The 14444-nt window shown below is 36.9% G+C and overlaps 1 protein-coding gene across 4 annotated transcripts in view; it reads right to left on the minus strand.

Annotated features, from left to right (window-relative positions):
* The window catches only part of pebp4 (phosphatidylethanolamine binding protein 4), a 123029-nt gene extending 109544 nt beyond the window's left edge, over nt 1-13485 (minus strand). For all 4 annotated transcript variants that reach the window (XM_079896237.1, XM_079896234.1, XM_079896235.1 and 1 more), the window contains exons 1-3: nt 13362-13485; nt 13057-13174; nt 11231-11357 (exon numbers count right to left, since the gene is read on the minus strand). In XM_079896237.1, coding sequence (XP_079752363.1) covers nt 11231-11357; nt 13057-13163 — 234 coding nt within the window. In that variant the 5' untranslated portion in view covers nt 13164-13174; nt 13362-13485. The remainder of the gene's footprint in view (nt 1-11230; nt 11358-13056; nt 13175-13361) is intronic.
* Between the last annotated feature and the right edge of the window lie 959 nt (nt 13486-14444).

Consider the following 14444-nt stretch of genomic DNA (forward strand, 5'->3'; position numbering starts at 1 on the left):
TGATAAGACTGAAGGAAGGAAGGAAGGAAGGAAGGAAGGAAGGAAGGAAGGAAGGAAGGAAGGAAGGAAGGAAGGAAGGAAGGAAGGAAGGAAGGAAGGAAGGAAGCAGCAGAAATGAAAGAAAGAAAGAAAGAAAGAAAGAAAGAAAGAAAGAAAGAAAGAAAGAAAGAAAGAAAGAAAGAAAGAAAGGAAAGAAAGAAAAGAAAGAAAGAAAGAAAGAAAGAAAGAAAGAAAGAAAGAAAGAAAGAAAGAAAGAAAGAAAAAAGGAAGTTAAAAGGAGGGAATAAATTAAGTGGAATGGAAGTGAAATGGGAGGAAGGAACAAAGTAGAAATTAAGAGGAAAAGAAGGAAGGAATGAAGTAAGCAAAAAGGAAGGAATGAAATGAAAAGGAAAGAATACTGTAAAAAGTGATCAGCTGACAACTTAAAAAAGTGAGGAAACTTATAATAAAAGTAATAAACTTGACAATTCCACATAACTTGTTTTTTTTCAATTATGCATGAAGTTTATTACTTAATAATTTTCAGGCAATGGGTTTCCTCGCTTTTTTTAAGGAAGTGGAAAGGAAAGAAAGAAAGAAAGAAAGAAAGAAAGAAAGAAAGAAAGAAAGAAAGAAAGAAAGAAAGAAAGTGGAAACTAAGGAACAAGCTCCACTGAGACTTTTTTGGTGCATTAAATAAGATTTTATAATACTTAGATTTTAAGTTTCATTCATTTCAATGAATTAAATTCATTAATTTTAAAGTTAACATTTCCTAAACACTTTAAAAAACAAGGTCCACACTCTGGTCTCATTACTGACGGGAACACTCCCTGATTCAAATAGTAAAGCTTAACGGTTAGCATTCATGTGACAGACACATTGAGCTGTGGTGTCCATGCCAAAAATGCAGTTTCAAGTTTGGTCCGCTTCATCCCCCTTTTTTTCCCACTTCTCTTCATTCTAGTTTTACTGAGTAAAATGGGCACACATAGTAAAATAAAGGCAAATGTTTGTTAAATCAAGTTTCAGAAGTTGCAAATGATACTTTCAAGCGACTTTGATATGAATGCAGTCTCACAGCAAAGAAGATTACACATGGCTCATTAAATACATACTGTCCCTTTTTTCTCACAGTTCCCACAGAACTATGGATCTGCCAAGCCTCTCTTGTTCTCTTGTGTTTATCTGTGGAAACAATATCTTTGCCAAGAGAAAAGATGACGGCGGGAAGACAGTGAAAGTTTGTAAAGGCCCGAGGGCTCTTTCAGGACCAGGTGAATCAGTGGGCTGGGACAGATGAGCATGGAGGGGGTGGCAGGGAAGAATTATGGCGAATCTTCAGAAACGCATGCGTTTAATTCCTGTAAAATGAATGCAAATCCGAAACTTTTTTAAAACTTAAACTCTTTAGTGAACCGAGGGAAAGGAAGTTTATGAACAGCTCGAAAAGTTCTAAATTTGGTCTCCGATGATCATTAAACAAGGTAACGTGTCGAAGCCGCGGCCCAGCGGGTAGCACGCGCAGTCCGACGCTAATGCGAGTGCAAATCCAGCTCACGTCATCTCCCGATCCATCTTCCCTGCATCATTTCCTGTCCTCTCTAAACGAAAGTGACGAGAAGGCCCCAAATCCGAAAAGGCAACATTACTTCAAACCTTTTGTACCGGCACAGCATGCAGGGCATCAAATGCACTGTAACCGAATGTCACAGTCTTTGCACCTAAGTGAAGGAGACACCCACTCAAACAGACACCCGGCAACATCAGCCTGTATCAGCTCACAATTCACATTAGAGGTGGCATTACATATTTCTGACAGGCTTGCCTTTACACGCAGAACTCCTCAAATGGGATTGGGCAGATCCCTCTAAACAGCTTGCAGCCGAGTGACATTTTGTCCCCATTTCAGCAACGGTTCTGCCAGATATGATCCACCATCTAGTTAACGCAAGTGTTAGGCTAATTACTTTAGCTGCTTGAGCCTGGCCTCCGATGCTCCGTGCAGCATCAATTCACCGGCAAACGCTTGGCGGTTTCCAGGCTTCGTATAAATAGAAATTTAATTTCTGTATGTTTATCCTGGCATCCTCTGCGGCAAAGGCATATTCCCGAGCCTGATGGATTATTGCATCTTTGAACTTTAAAATATCTGTCAATGTAGGGAAAAGGCACAAAGTAGAATCTCGACTTTAATGAGATTTGTAAGTGACAAACGAGAGATTAATGGTGTAAGTCGATGTAATTCCATCTTTCCAAATGTGTCTCCCATACCTTTTCGTCTGACTTTTCTCTGTTTGTCTTTGGCTCATTTTTTTTTTTTTCTCTAGGTTTGATGTAAAGCGGAAATTTAAATGAAGGTGAAGTGGCATGCCATTATGAAGAATCTTAATAAAGATGCATTGTTTAAATTAGAAGAGTGCGGTAGCAATTTGAAAGCTGATGGAAAAACTGAAAGATAAATAACTAGTGAGATAATAGTTGGTATTTAAAATTTAGCTGGAGGTGTGGCCTCAAATAGTTAGTGCATATGCAACTCTATGTTTGCTTCACTATATTAGTGAGGACTTCCATTGATTTTATTTCAGGTTAATGATATTTTTATATTTAAGTGTTTAATAACCAATATTCATAACTAATTTTTAAAACTTCTGAAGGTAACCAGCTAACTATAAGAGACTAATATTACACTGAATAATAATAAAAAGTCTAGAAAGTCATGCAAGCGACATAACCTTATGAGTTTATTTGAAAAGTGTAAAAAAAAAAAAATAATCTGTGAAAAACATTCAAACTGATTATCACCTTTTCTATCTCAGCAGAATTACAATTTAAGTGAAAAATGAACTGCAGAATATCTTGCCATTTGTCTCTTGCTTTAATGACAGCAGCAGTCGCTTGAACTCCACAAGTTGATGAACTTGTTCTCCAGCATGATTTGAGAATGATCCAAAGTGCATCTTGTGCTTCAATGGAAACAAGAAAATCTGACCATCTGTCACATGATCAATGACACAAAATTGCTAAAGTGACCTAGAAATAGTGCAGAATATTAAATTCAGCTTTTATCCAGGTTTTTAATTAATCAATTACAGATAAAAGTACAGATTTTAAAGTGGTCTCAGACTTTTAAACTGGACCTATGCCCCTCTTTACAAGATGTAATATAAGTCTTAAGGGCCGATCACACAGAACGAGTTTTTCCATTCCAATGAATGCTACTTTTCCATTGTTTCTCTATGTAAACACATGCTAGACGGACATGTATGACCGTTGCACTCGCGTCTTGCGTCTTTTGAAGCGTCTCACGCATGACACGGCATTCTCAAAACGTGGCGTTTAAGTTAAAATCAGTTCAACTTTTAATAAATGCACCTCGAGACCTTGCATCCCCCCCCCCCCATTCCACTGCCCGCGTCTCATATTTTTTAAAACAAAAAAAACGCATTCTGTGTGAACGAGCACTAAGGCGTCCTCAGAATGTGTCTGTGAAGTTTCAGCTTAAACCCACCCCCCCCCCCCCCCCACAGATAATGCCCCTTTTTGAGTGGAAGCAAAAACACGCCATTTTCTTATGAGTCATTTTAAAGGCAAATGAGCTGCAGCTCCCGGCACTATTTCCAGAAGAGGGCTGTGCCTTTACAGCTCATTCTAAAGGAAACAGTATGGGGCCGTTTCCAAATAATGCATTTTGCATTCCACTGCGCTGCTTTTTCATTATTTTCCATGTAAACGCACAAGACGGACCTTGCGGGTTTTTTTTTTTTTTTTTTTTTTTTTTCTATTTGGGGTCATTCACATACGAAACGTCTTTGCATTTAAAAACGAGACGCGGGCAGTGGAAAATGCAAGACGAGTTTTTTAATAGTTAAACTGCTTTTAACTTGAGCACTGCACTTTTAGTTTTCTGTGTGAGATGCTGTAAAAGATGCAAGCGAAATGATCAAACACATCTGTCTAGCGCGTTTGCATGGAAAAGCAATGGTAAAATAACGCCACAGTGGAACGTAAAAACACGTTCTGTGTTCATTGAGACAGTCAACAACAGAACGTTTAGATTGTCTCAGCTACGTGATAAACATTCTTGTGTTTCCGCTAGCTGCTCTAGCGAGGAGATAAACATGGCGGACTGTGTTCAGCTCACTCAGGGGAGGAGCTAAGCTGATAGGCCAGATTCTGTCACCAGTCGTGGGCGGGGCCTGTTACACTGTGACGTCACAATGCATAGAAAACGCAAACAGCTCATTTTAAGACACGGTTTATGATTTAAGTGGAATATAAAAAAAAAAAGGAGTGGGTGGATTTTTACCATTATATGGTGGTTGTGTACACACACTGCCGACACACATTTATGTCCATGTGACAGGGAATTTTGCGTAAAAGGTCCCCCCATAAGCAAAATCGAGTAAAAATTAAGCAAGAAATATGGAAAAGACCATAAGGAAAAATAAATTGAGATCATTTGTCTATGAGGTCAAAGTTCACAGACTCCTGGGGCCTCACAGCGGTTCATTGCTGACTCTACCCGCGGGCTCCGATTCCTGAACCTCACTATGGAATCTTTACATTCATGATGTACTCCAGTCTGAGAGTCCTTATACAACATGTAAATCATCTGAGTGTGTGGAAACGAGGATTATGTGGCTTACAGCCTCTCTCACCGTTCAACTGAATATTCATATCAATCCTTCGCCTCTAGTAAAGAGTAGCAGCAGATGTTAGCAGTGCCAGATCCCCGGTGTGATTCATAGGCATTGTGTAAGAGCGCCTGATGATGACTGTATAAATGAGGTCCAGTGTCAAAGCAATATGCTTGTTATCATGACAAACAGATCCACAGGGGAGAAAGAGAGAAACCTGGTGTCTATCCTGAATGAGAGCCTGTAATCCTACATGCCCGAGACGCCCACCTGGTTATGGCAGATTTACTATTAAACCGGCAACAGCGTGACCTTCTTTCTTTCATGGAGTCGATCTCATCTAGTGGCAGGGTTTGGCAAAATTTAGAATTTAAGAACTGGCTCCATTTCAATCCATGGCAATTCAGTTTCAGAGAACTGGCCACACCCAGGAGCGCCATGTTCGAGTAAAAAACTGTGGCAGAAATCAAACTTTCACAGCTCTAAATGTTTTCTGTCCAAATGAGTTGCACCTCCAGCAGATAATTTACTTTAAAATGAAAAATCTGTTATTCACCCCGTCACTCCAAAATAATATGATGATCATAGAACAATAAGTCAATCTAAATGGCAAAGCTGCTCTGTGTGGTCAAATGTATTTGCAATTGTGCTTAGTTCATTAAAACAAATATTATTTATTTAAAAAGTATTTTTATTATTTATTTATTATTTTAATTAATATATTTGTTTTACACACGGACACACATAATATATTGGGTGGATTAAGGGATAGAATATGATCATGCAGAATAAGGCATTAATATGTGCTTTAAGTTAATAAACAGACAATATCCTAGTAATATGCATGCTAATAAGCAACTAGTTAATAGTGAGAATTATATGGTAACACTTTAGTGTTCAATATATAATTTACAATTTCTTAGGTTTTCCATTTAAGGTTTAAATCTTGTATGCCTGCTTTTTTTTTTTAAGGATTTGGAACATTATATGAAATTAAGCAAAGTGTTCATAGTGCATCAAATTAAATTTAAATGTATGCCCATTACACATTTCTATAATGTGCATTTTGAACATTTATCATTATCATAATTTTCTTATTTAGTGTGTATGATAACTAGAGCTGTAGGCCAGTGCAAAACTTATGTTCAATTACATGGAAATAAAACAAACTATAGAGAGCTCTAAAGCTGTTTTTGTACTGTCTATTCATCTGTGAGAAAAACAATTCTTAAATTATGTTTGGGTGCTTTTCACAGCCATCATTAATAAATGCCATTATTAAATCAATATTATTTATTGTATTAATTCAATTTTTTTAAATTGAATTAACAGCTCTAATGACAACCTTTTTAAGTGTAATTCATACTAAGACACAACGTATTAATACAAACTACACTTACTGCGATTCTATGAATATCTATGAATTATCTCCAGCCCTTCCTCTTAAAGACAGACATATTAAAGTGGTTCGCCCACCGCGAGTATAAAAAGCAAACTCAAAACCCCCTCTCTTCCTCCATATTTCAAGAGGCCCAACAGCGAAAGACCTTTCAGGAATCCTGCATGGGTGGACGAGTGGGTTTTCCCTGGGAAAGACACTCAGGGTCTTCCGGAAAGGAACCCCACCTTCGGATGTCGGATAGCACGCTGCTACGGCGCGCTGGTGCCAAGGCTAGCGTGGGTGAGTGGGCAGCGCTGCACTGAGACGACTAGCAGCCGTGGGCACTGCCAGGCTTAGCGATGAAGATGCCGCCCCTGTCGTCATTACAGGCAGCTCACAGAAAAGAACAGAGAGCTTCGCCGAAATAAGCCAAAAAAAGCAGGAAGTAGGGAGGGATGGTTCACATTGAAATCCTCTCTTGACGCCCCCACGCACGGTTTTAAGCACAGCGTACAAAATCACTCTCACAGAGAGAGCGAGAGAAAAAGAGATATTAGCGGCGCAGTAAGCTAGCTCAGGAGATCACATCCAGGCGCTTTCTAATCACTGTAATGGTTTAGAAACCTCATGCTCATCTTTCTTAAGCACCGAATAAAACAGTAGAAGTCCCCATATGAACCACAGGCGCTGCTTTCCTATGCCAAAGAGACTTTCGACAGCTGCGGGGAGCGACAGCCTAAAAAGTTAACGTGATTTCTTTTTTTTTTGGGGGGGGGGGGGGGGGGGGGGGGTCACGTCCTAGAATACCACCCGATCAGACCTTGAGGAAATGGATGGAGTTGAGAAGTTCTGAAATATCCTTGTACGCCGATGTGACGCGAAATGCTTCTCGATCAGCAAACAACGTGTGCCAGATCGCACGTTCATCCAGAATACAAGATTATGCACATCTTCAAATAAACATCTACACTCCAGATATCTTTAAGAGCACGTTGCAGGTGCCAAACGTATCCTTGCAGATGCTTTTAAGCTAAGAATATGCGATATATCCGTGACCATATTTGTATAGGCCAATGTTAGCATTTATTAAATGATTATACTGTCTAAATTAATAGATATTGGAATAGCATCAGGGATTATTTCCCAAAATAAATTGTTAACTATTTTTTTCAATACAGCGATGAGAAACTGGACAATTTATAATCATTCGGTTTCTATTTCTGAGGCTTTTTGGTCAAAAATCTGCTCTTCATACCTTTACGTTAAACATCAGATTTGTTCTGACTGGCTGTGATTTCATCAAGTGCTGAGTGAAAACAGATCAATTGGAAACTTAAGGCGTTAAGCAACTTTTCTTCAGAACCTGATTTGATATCTCTTTACAAACAAGGTCAAAGCTGTATAAATATACAGTATAGTACTAACCATCCCATAAATTAACTATCACTATAGCAAATTTGGTCACACTTTAGTTAAGGCTCCAATTCTCACTATCAACTTAATATTACCTACGACTTTTGCCTCAGTAAACTCCTAATTACTGCTTATTAATAGTTAGTAAGGTAGTTGTTAAGTTTAGGTATTGGTAGGATTAAGAGTTGTAGAACATGATCATGCAGAATAAGTTAAAGGATCTTATAAAGTACACAAAGCCAAGATCTCAAATCATATCATACATATAAATTGTGGAAAGGAACGAAAGATAAGATATCATTTTGATGATGTACATGAATCGAGGATATTTGTGGGTCTTGGAAAATGGCACAAGCGTTACAACACAAGTGTTGGTACATAGACTGCTGCCAATGGTCTGTTCTCCAAACTGAGAACATGTGGTATCATCACAAGAGAAACCAAAGAATATTCCATACATGACAAATCCCATTTATAAAAGACCATTTATGAAATACAATTGAACGTTCCTTTGTGCATGTGTGAGATAAAAATCTAATAACAATAATCATTCAAATAGGGCCGTGTAACAGTTCTAACAGTTTAACAGGCTATACTGGCAGCTAAAAGAATGAATTGAAATGAAAGCACATTGACGATTGAAGATTACTTCACGTTTTAAAGGGGAAATCTGTTGCATTTTTTTGCTCTAGCGTTATTGCCTGCTAAACTAGTCCCAATAAGGTCAGGTTTAAAGGGATAGTTCACATGCAAAGTGATCATCACTTTCGCTTATACTTTATTAAGGTGTCCGTGTTACAGTGTAATTCTACATTTAAGTACTGAGTAATAATTAACTTCCCCCGGCTTCACAGACAAGGCTTAAGTTAGTCCCAGACTAAAATGCATGATTGAGTTGTTTTAACTGAAAGCAACTTGCACTCTTGCAAGTGCCATTGTTTTGTCTCAAGATGCACACCAGTAATGTTTTTTTACTAAGGCATGTTTATAAAATATGTTTATATACTTAAATATCCTAATTGAACTCAATCCTAATCCTGGCTTAATCTAAGCCCTGTCTGTGAAACCAGGACTTTATGTACTTACTACAGGGTTAGGGTGTAGTTTAGGGTCAGTTGCATGAAATGATGCATAATTTATTATTATTACTACAGTACCTACATGTAACATGTGTAACAAGGACACTTAATAATGCGTTACCTCTCTTTTCTTTGACAATCTCTTTATGAACTCCTTGAAGCGTCAACATTTTGATGCAATTAATGCAATATTTCATTTGTTTGCAGCCTAAAGGTATTTTAATATCAGATTTATGGCTGCTTTTGTAACAGCTATGCTAGATCATTATAAAATGTGTTGCCAAATTTAGCGTAAAAACAAGATGTGCTAAAACAGTCCAAGTTCATCAACCATTACCGTAAACAAACTATTTTTGACGCTGCAAGTGCCAGACAAAGATCCAATTATCTCCATAATGGCCTGAGATTAAAATAATTAGAATTTATGAGCACTTTAGACAGTGTTCAAGTGACTGTCAACAACGTTCCTGATAGCAACAGAGCTAGATGTAAAAATTTCTTAGTAAGTGAAGTAAACAATAGTGCAATCTCAGCAACAAACGATGAGATTTCAAAGGCCGTTATCCCTCCAGACTGCACCGTATGCAAATGCTAAAGCGTTCACTCAAACGCTTTACTTTGATGAAGCCGTTATGACTTTTGAAGACATTTCGACTGCAATAGCACAAAAGCATTATGGTTGTTCGGGTGAAAATCAAGTTCAAGTCAAGCTGAGGGTTGAGTCATTACTTGAGGACTGACGGAGGGAAATCTGTTGTTTAGTGTGACCCTTTGCTTTTGTTTTGGGTAATGAAAGCCCATTGAGAGGCGGACATGCTGGACCGCTGCCCATTTCGCTCTGTTTCAATTACCCAGCATGCCTTCAGCAGGGTAATGAGGTGGGTGTCACCGCGGGGGTAAAGCGACAACCAGTGACCGCTGCGTCGCCACTTGGCCTCTCATTTCCGTGGTGATGAAGTGTCGATTGGCAGGGTCAAGGGGGCGGGAGAGAGAGAGAGAGAGAGAGAGAGAGAGAGAGAGAGAGAGAGAGAGAGAGAGAGAGAGACTGCCGAACGAGGACTGACACGTACTGTCTCTGAAGCCCTCTCATATTCGCGGCACAGACCTCCAGCTACCATATGTTTTTATCAGAGACCGAACCACAAAAGGGGGAATTACGTTTGAAAGGCCGGTAAATAAAGTTGGTATTGATTTGATCTCATGTGTAATCCGTTTTGCTGTCTGACACCAAGTCCAGCAATAAAAGAGAATCATGTAGGACAGCATAATAGATAATACGACCATACATCAATTGGGGTTTGGGAGACGTGAGGGCGATAGATCATCTTCCAGCCAGACTGCTTAGCTATGGAATTTATAAACTAGCTCCTAAAATTGAAGCGGCTTTCCAATTTACAGATGCGCCGTGGTACTTTACTGCTTTTCTCCACAACAGTTGATTCTATTTCAAGTTTACCAGAACGATTCGCTGTGAGGCAGACAAAGTTTGCCTGACATAGCAGCTGTCAAACGGCTCTTTCATCGTACTCTTTGTCTCTTACTATATCTGAAACAGTGGCGTTTAAAAGACGCCCTTGAGTATATTTAAATCGTAAAAGGAGGAACATTAAAACATTTCTGATTAAATAATATTTATTCATTTTAAAATAAAGTTTATTCATTATTGTTTAACAGAATGTATTTGCATAAAATAGCTGTAAATGTAAACTTCTAAAGCTAAAGATCCATATTATTAATACTATTATAATTATTAATATTGGAGTAGTTTGATTAAAAATGAGCTTGCTTGATTTTATAGGAAAGCTATTCTAAAGTTTAATTGTGGAGAAGGATATTGGGAAAAACCAAAAGATCCAAATGCAAATATTACTTAATATTAAGTAATTACAATCTAATTATGCTGATGCAAATATATATATATAATTTTTTTTTTAAAGTAATACGATCAGGAGGGCTGTTAAAAATGTATTCATATAGCCTGAATACATACACTACAACTGATTATGAGTTTGTTTAAAAACTAAAAGTAATGATCATTCAAAATGTAAATTTTATTTATATATATATATATAAAATCGATCTGAACGAAAAGTTTGTTTATATAATATATGTGTGTATGTATATATGTTTTAGTATATATATATATATGTGTGTGTGTGTGTCTGTGTGTGTGTGTGTGTGTGTGTAGCACTGCAGCATTGATACATTTACGGACTTTAATTAATAAACAGATCTCTGAAAACCTTCATTCAAACAAACAACATTTATATGAACAACATAAATGCCTGAAGACAAACTTTAAGGCATCAAAAGTGATCACATGAGGTCAGTAAATTTGCCCATGTGCTTTCGATAACAGTTTTGTCTCAGTAACATGAATTCATTTCAGCACAGATATGCCTCAGTTATGGAACACTTGCGCCATCTTCTGGAGACATAACATAACAACAACATACCAGTAGGACATGTAGGACACAACAAGCATTTTAAAAGAAACTCCCTAAATATTAAAATAGCAGATAGAGTGGAGCAGAACCATTTGATTAGCAGAAGAGATTCAAACTTAAAACCAGGATAGGAGAAAGTGTTGTAACATCCAAAAATACTACACACATTCTAGCCTGGCAGAGGACTTGCACTTTAGCCATTACTAATCACTGGTTAAAGGCTAAACCAATGAACACTAACTGACTGGGTGAGTAAAAGCATAAGGGTATGGAGTGAATTTCTCTTACCTCATCAGCACATGGCAGCTGTACTTGAGGTGATCCCCACTCCTTGCTGATCTTCTCCCTGATCCTCTGAGGGATGATCCAGCACTTGTCAATAACCAGATCTGGGTAAATCAGCTTTAACTCTCCCCTAAAGAGTAAAAATACAGGAATGAATAATGTAACCTGTCTATAACACTCCATCATTATTCAATGAACAGTTTATGGTTTCCCATAGGTCATAAAACCCTAACATAAGCTGTGAATAGCCCATAATGTCAGTAAAAGTTGAACTAGTGAGTAAGTTGTTAGGTTTGTAAGGCTCGGTGTGTGGGTTTCGAGTGGGACCGGCTGCTTAAGCATCCATGACTCAGAGCTCTGAGGGAGTCCTACACATCCCACACCGGCCTACAAGCCAGACTTCTCAAATCAGTTCATCTAAGGAAATGCGGTTTGGAAATTAACCCTAGTCCAAAACTCCTAAAGGAAGACGTTTGTTAAGGATTCCTATTGGAATTTTAATGAACCAATCCCAGCAGGATAAAAGACATCAGAAGGAATTTACATACATATACGTTTTCCTTTTTGCTATTTTTTCCACAGTATTTGAATCAAACATTCAGGATATTTCGAGTGTCTATTTACACTAAGTGCAAATAATCTGCTTTGTTGGCAGAGGCTATTTACACTAACTCCGCCCACTGAAGTGTGATTGGGCCAGACAAAATTACAGCGCGTGGCAGAAAGTTTTGACGCAAATCGACCCGAGTTCGAATCCACCCTTTGCTGAACTCGCTCTACTCCCTTTTCCCTTCACTTATCAGATCGGAAAGGCATTTAATTTCAACAAAAACGAAGAAAATTTTCGAAAAGTGGAAATAAAGTGTCTAACGTGTGTTTAATAATAAAGTGTTTATTGGTTAGGGTTAGGGAGGGCTTTATTGTCTCAACAAGGCAGCATCAATTTAATAATTTAATAACACTCTATTGTTATTATTGCATACCGTGTAATGTACAAAAACACTGAGGTACAAATATTATCTGTATTTCTACTTAGTACAAATAGTTGCTATATCAAAAAGAAGTTTGTATAAACCCATAGTTTACAGTACATATGGGTCAAAATGTATGTTTTTCCATCTGTTATCTATATAATAGTGCATACACAGTACATATGTCCATAGAGACCATGTTAAATATAATTAATGTTAAATATAAACATAATGATTCCTAGTTATATATATATATATATATATATATATATATATATATATATATATATATATATATATATATATATATATATATATATATATATATATATTCAGTAAACAGCAACTGTCTTTACCCAGATGCTTTTATCTATAACAATTTACAAAATAATTATTATAGTAACAGTCCTCTTGGAGCAACGATGTACACACACATTTACTTAATACCTACTAATAATACTAATAATAAAGCATTTTGTTTATATTGTGCTTTTCTCAAGCCCAAAGCGCTAGTTAGCATTGTTTTGACAGATTTAGCTAACTTCTGAAGGCAAATTTGTCTCCAAAGTAGTAAGCCTAATTAATATTATTAGACTATAATTATTATCAGATTTAGTCACTACTATATTTTGGTATTAAGAGAAATATAATTCTGATAGAATACAGCTTGATAAAAAAGACTTGACAAACATTTATTTATTTATATTGCTGAAAACAAGGAATGTTTTAGAGTAGAAAATCTAGCAAGTTGTTATACAGTGGAACTGACATTCACTTCTGACTAAGCAAACCAAATATTGGACACATTAAAATGATCAGAGAATATCTGGACAGAATGACAGCATTGTGAAGTCTTACTTGCAGAATTCAGCATCTTCTGAAGTCAAGAGCTCGTCACAGGTGGATGTGGTCATGTGACACGCTGAGAGGACGCACAAAACAAGCGACGTGCAAAATAAATGCATTTCCACCGAGCCTGAAACGTGGGTGAGAGTTAATAACTTATTTCATGCATGTAAAACATACTTTAAGTGCAATGTTAATACATTATGTGAGAGGAAATCTATAGCCTAATATACGTAGTCTATATCATATGTTTTGGTTTTTTGACAAAAAAAAAACATTAATTCTTTGATAACGTTCATCATTTCTGTATCATTTACCTGTAATTCTCGACAAACTTTGAGATGTTCGCAGCTGAGGTTTAACTAGACCTTCAAACAAGTCTAGTCGTCGACTAAAATAGTATGGTAATATTACGTTACAAAGTTAAATTGAGAAACACATTAGAACCGCCCACTCTTCACTACCATTGGTTTCCACTGTTATTAGCTGACACCTTATTGGTCTATAGATGCGTCAGTCATTTTTTTTTGTTTTATTTGTTTTTGGGGTGGCAGTGCTTACTTATATATTTTTTTAGACAACAGGTAGGTATTAGTGCCACATGGTAACAGGTGTTTGTTCCTCTAACAACATCTGCCATTCTGTTTAGTGAAAATCTGAAAGCCGAACACTGCAAAAAATGCTTTTCCTACTTTTTGTCTTTGTCTTTTTGTTTTTGTCTTGTTTCCAGTCCAAATATCTAAAGATTCTTAAATCAAGATGCATTTACTACTAGACAATTAAATGACATAAGATAGTATATCTTGTTTTCAGGGGAAAAATCTAAATTAAGTGAGTTTTTAATTTTTTTTCTTACCCGACTGGCAGATCATTTTGATTGTTTTAAGCAAAAACCCACCTAATTTAGATTTCGATTTTTTTTTTTTTTTTTCTGAAAACAATATAGGCCTAATATCTAATGCCTTATCTAGTAAATGCTTCTTGATTTAAGAATTGTTAGATATTTGGACTGGAAACAAGACAAAAACACTAAGTAAGAAAAGCATTTTTTATTTCATTTAATTTTTTCAGTGACATTGTTCACGTGTCGGACTGAATCGATCAGAATGGTTCTCGAGTCAAGCATCTCTTTTGAAAACGTCCGATTCATAATGAGCCGATGATTGAGCAATATGTGCCTGCAAGGAACGTGGACTATGAGGAAGCATGTTGGCGTAAATGAATTAATGATTCATTTATTGTAGGCTGTATTTCATTATATAAATTAACTTTCATTTTATGGACCTTATAGGTTTAGTGGAAGAATTTCCATACTAATTTACCAGGTAGTGAAAATTTATCCAAACTCATGGGGACAAAACAAACAAATAAATAAATACAAAATGCAAACTGCTAGATTG

This window comes from Squalius cephalus (genome assembly GCF_949319135.1).
Source record: "Squalius cephalus genome assembly, chromosome: 16".
NCBI classification, from domain to species: domain Eukaryota; kingdom Metazoa; phylum Chordata; class Actinopteri; order Cypriniformes; family Leuciscidae; genus Squalius; species Squalius cephalus.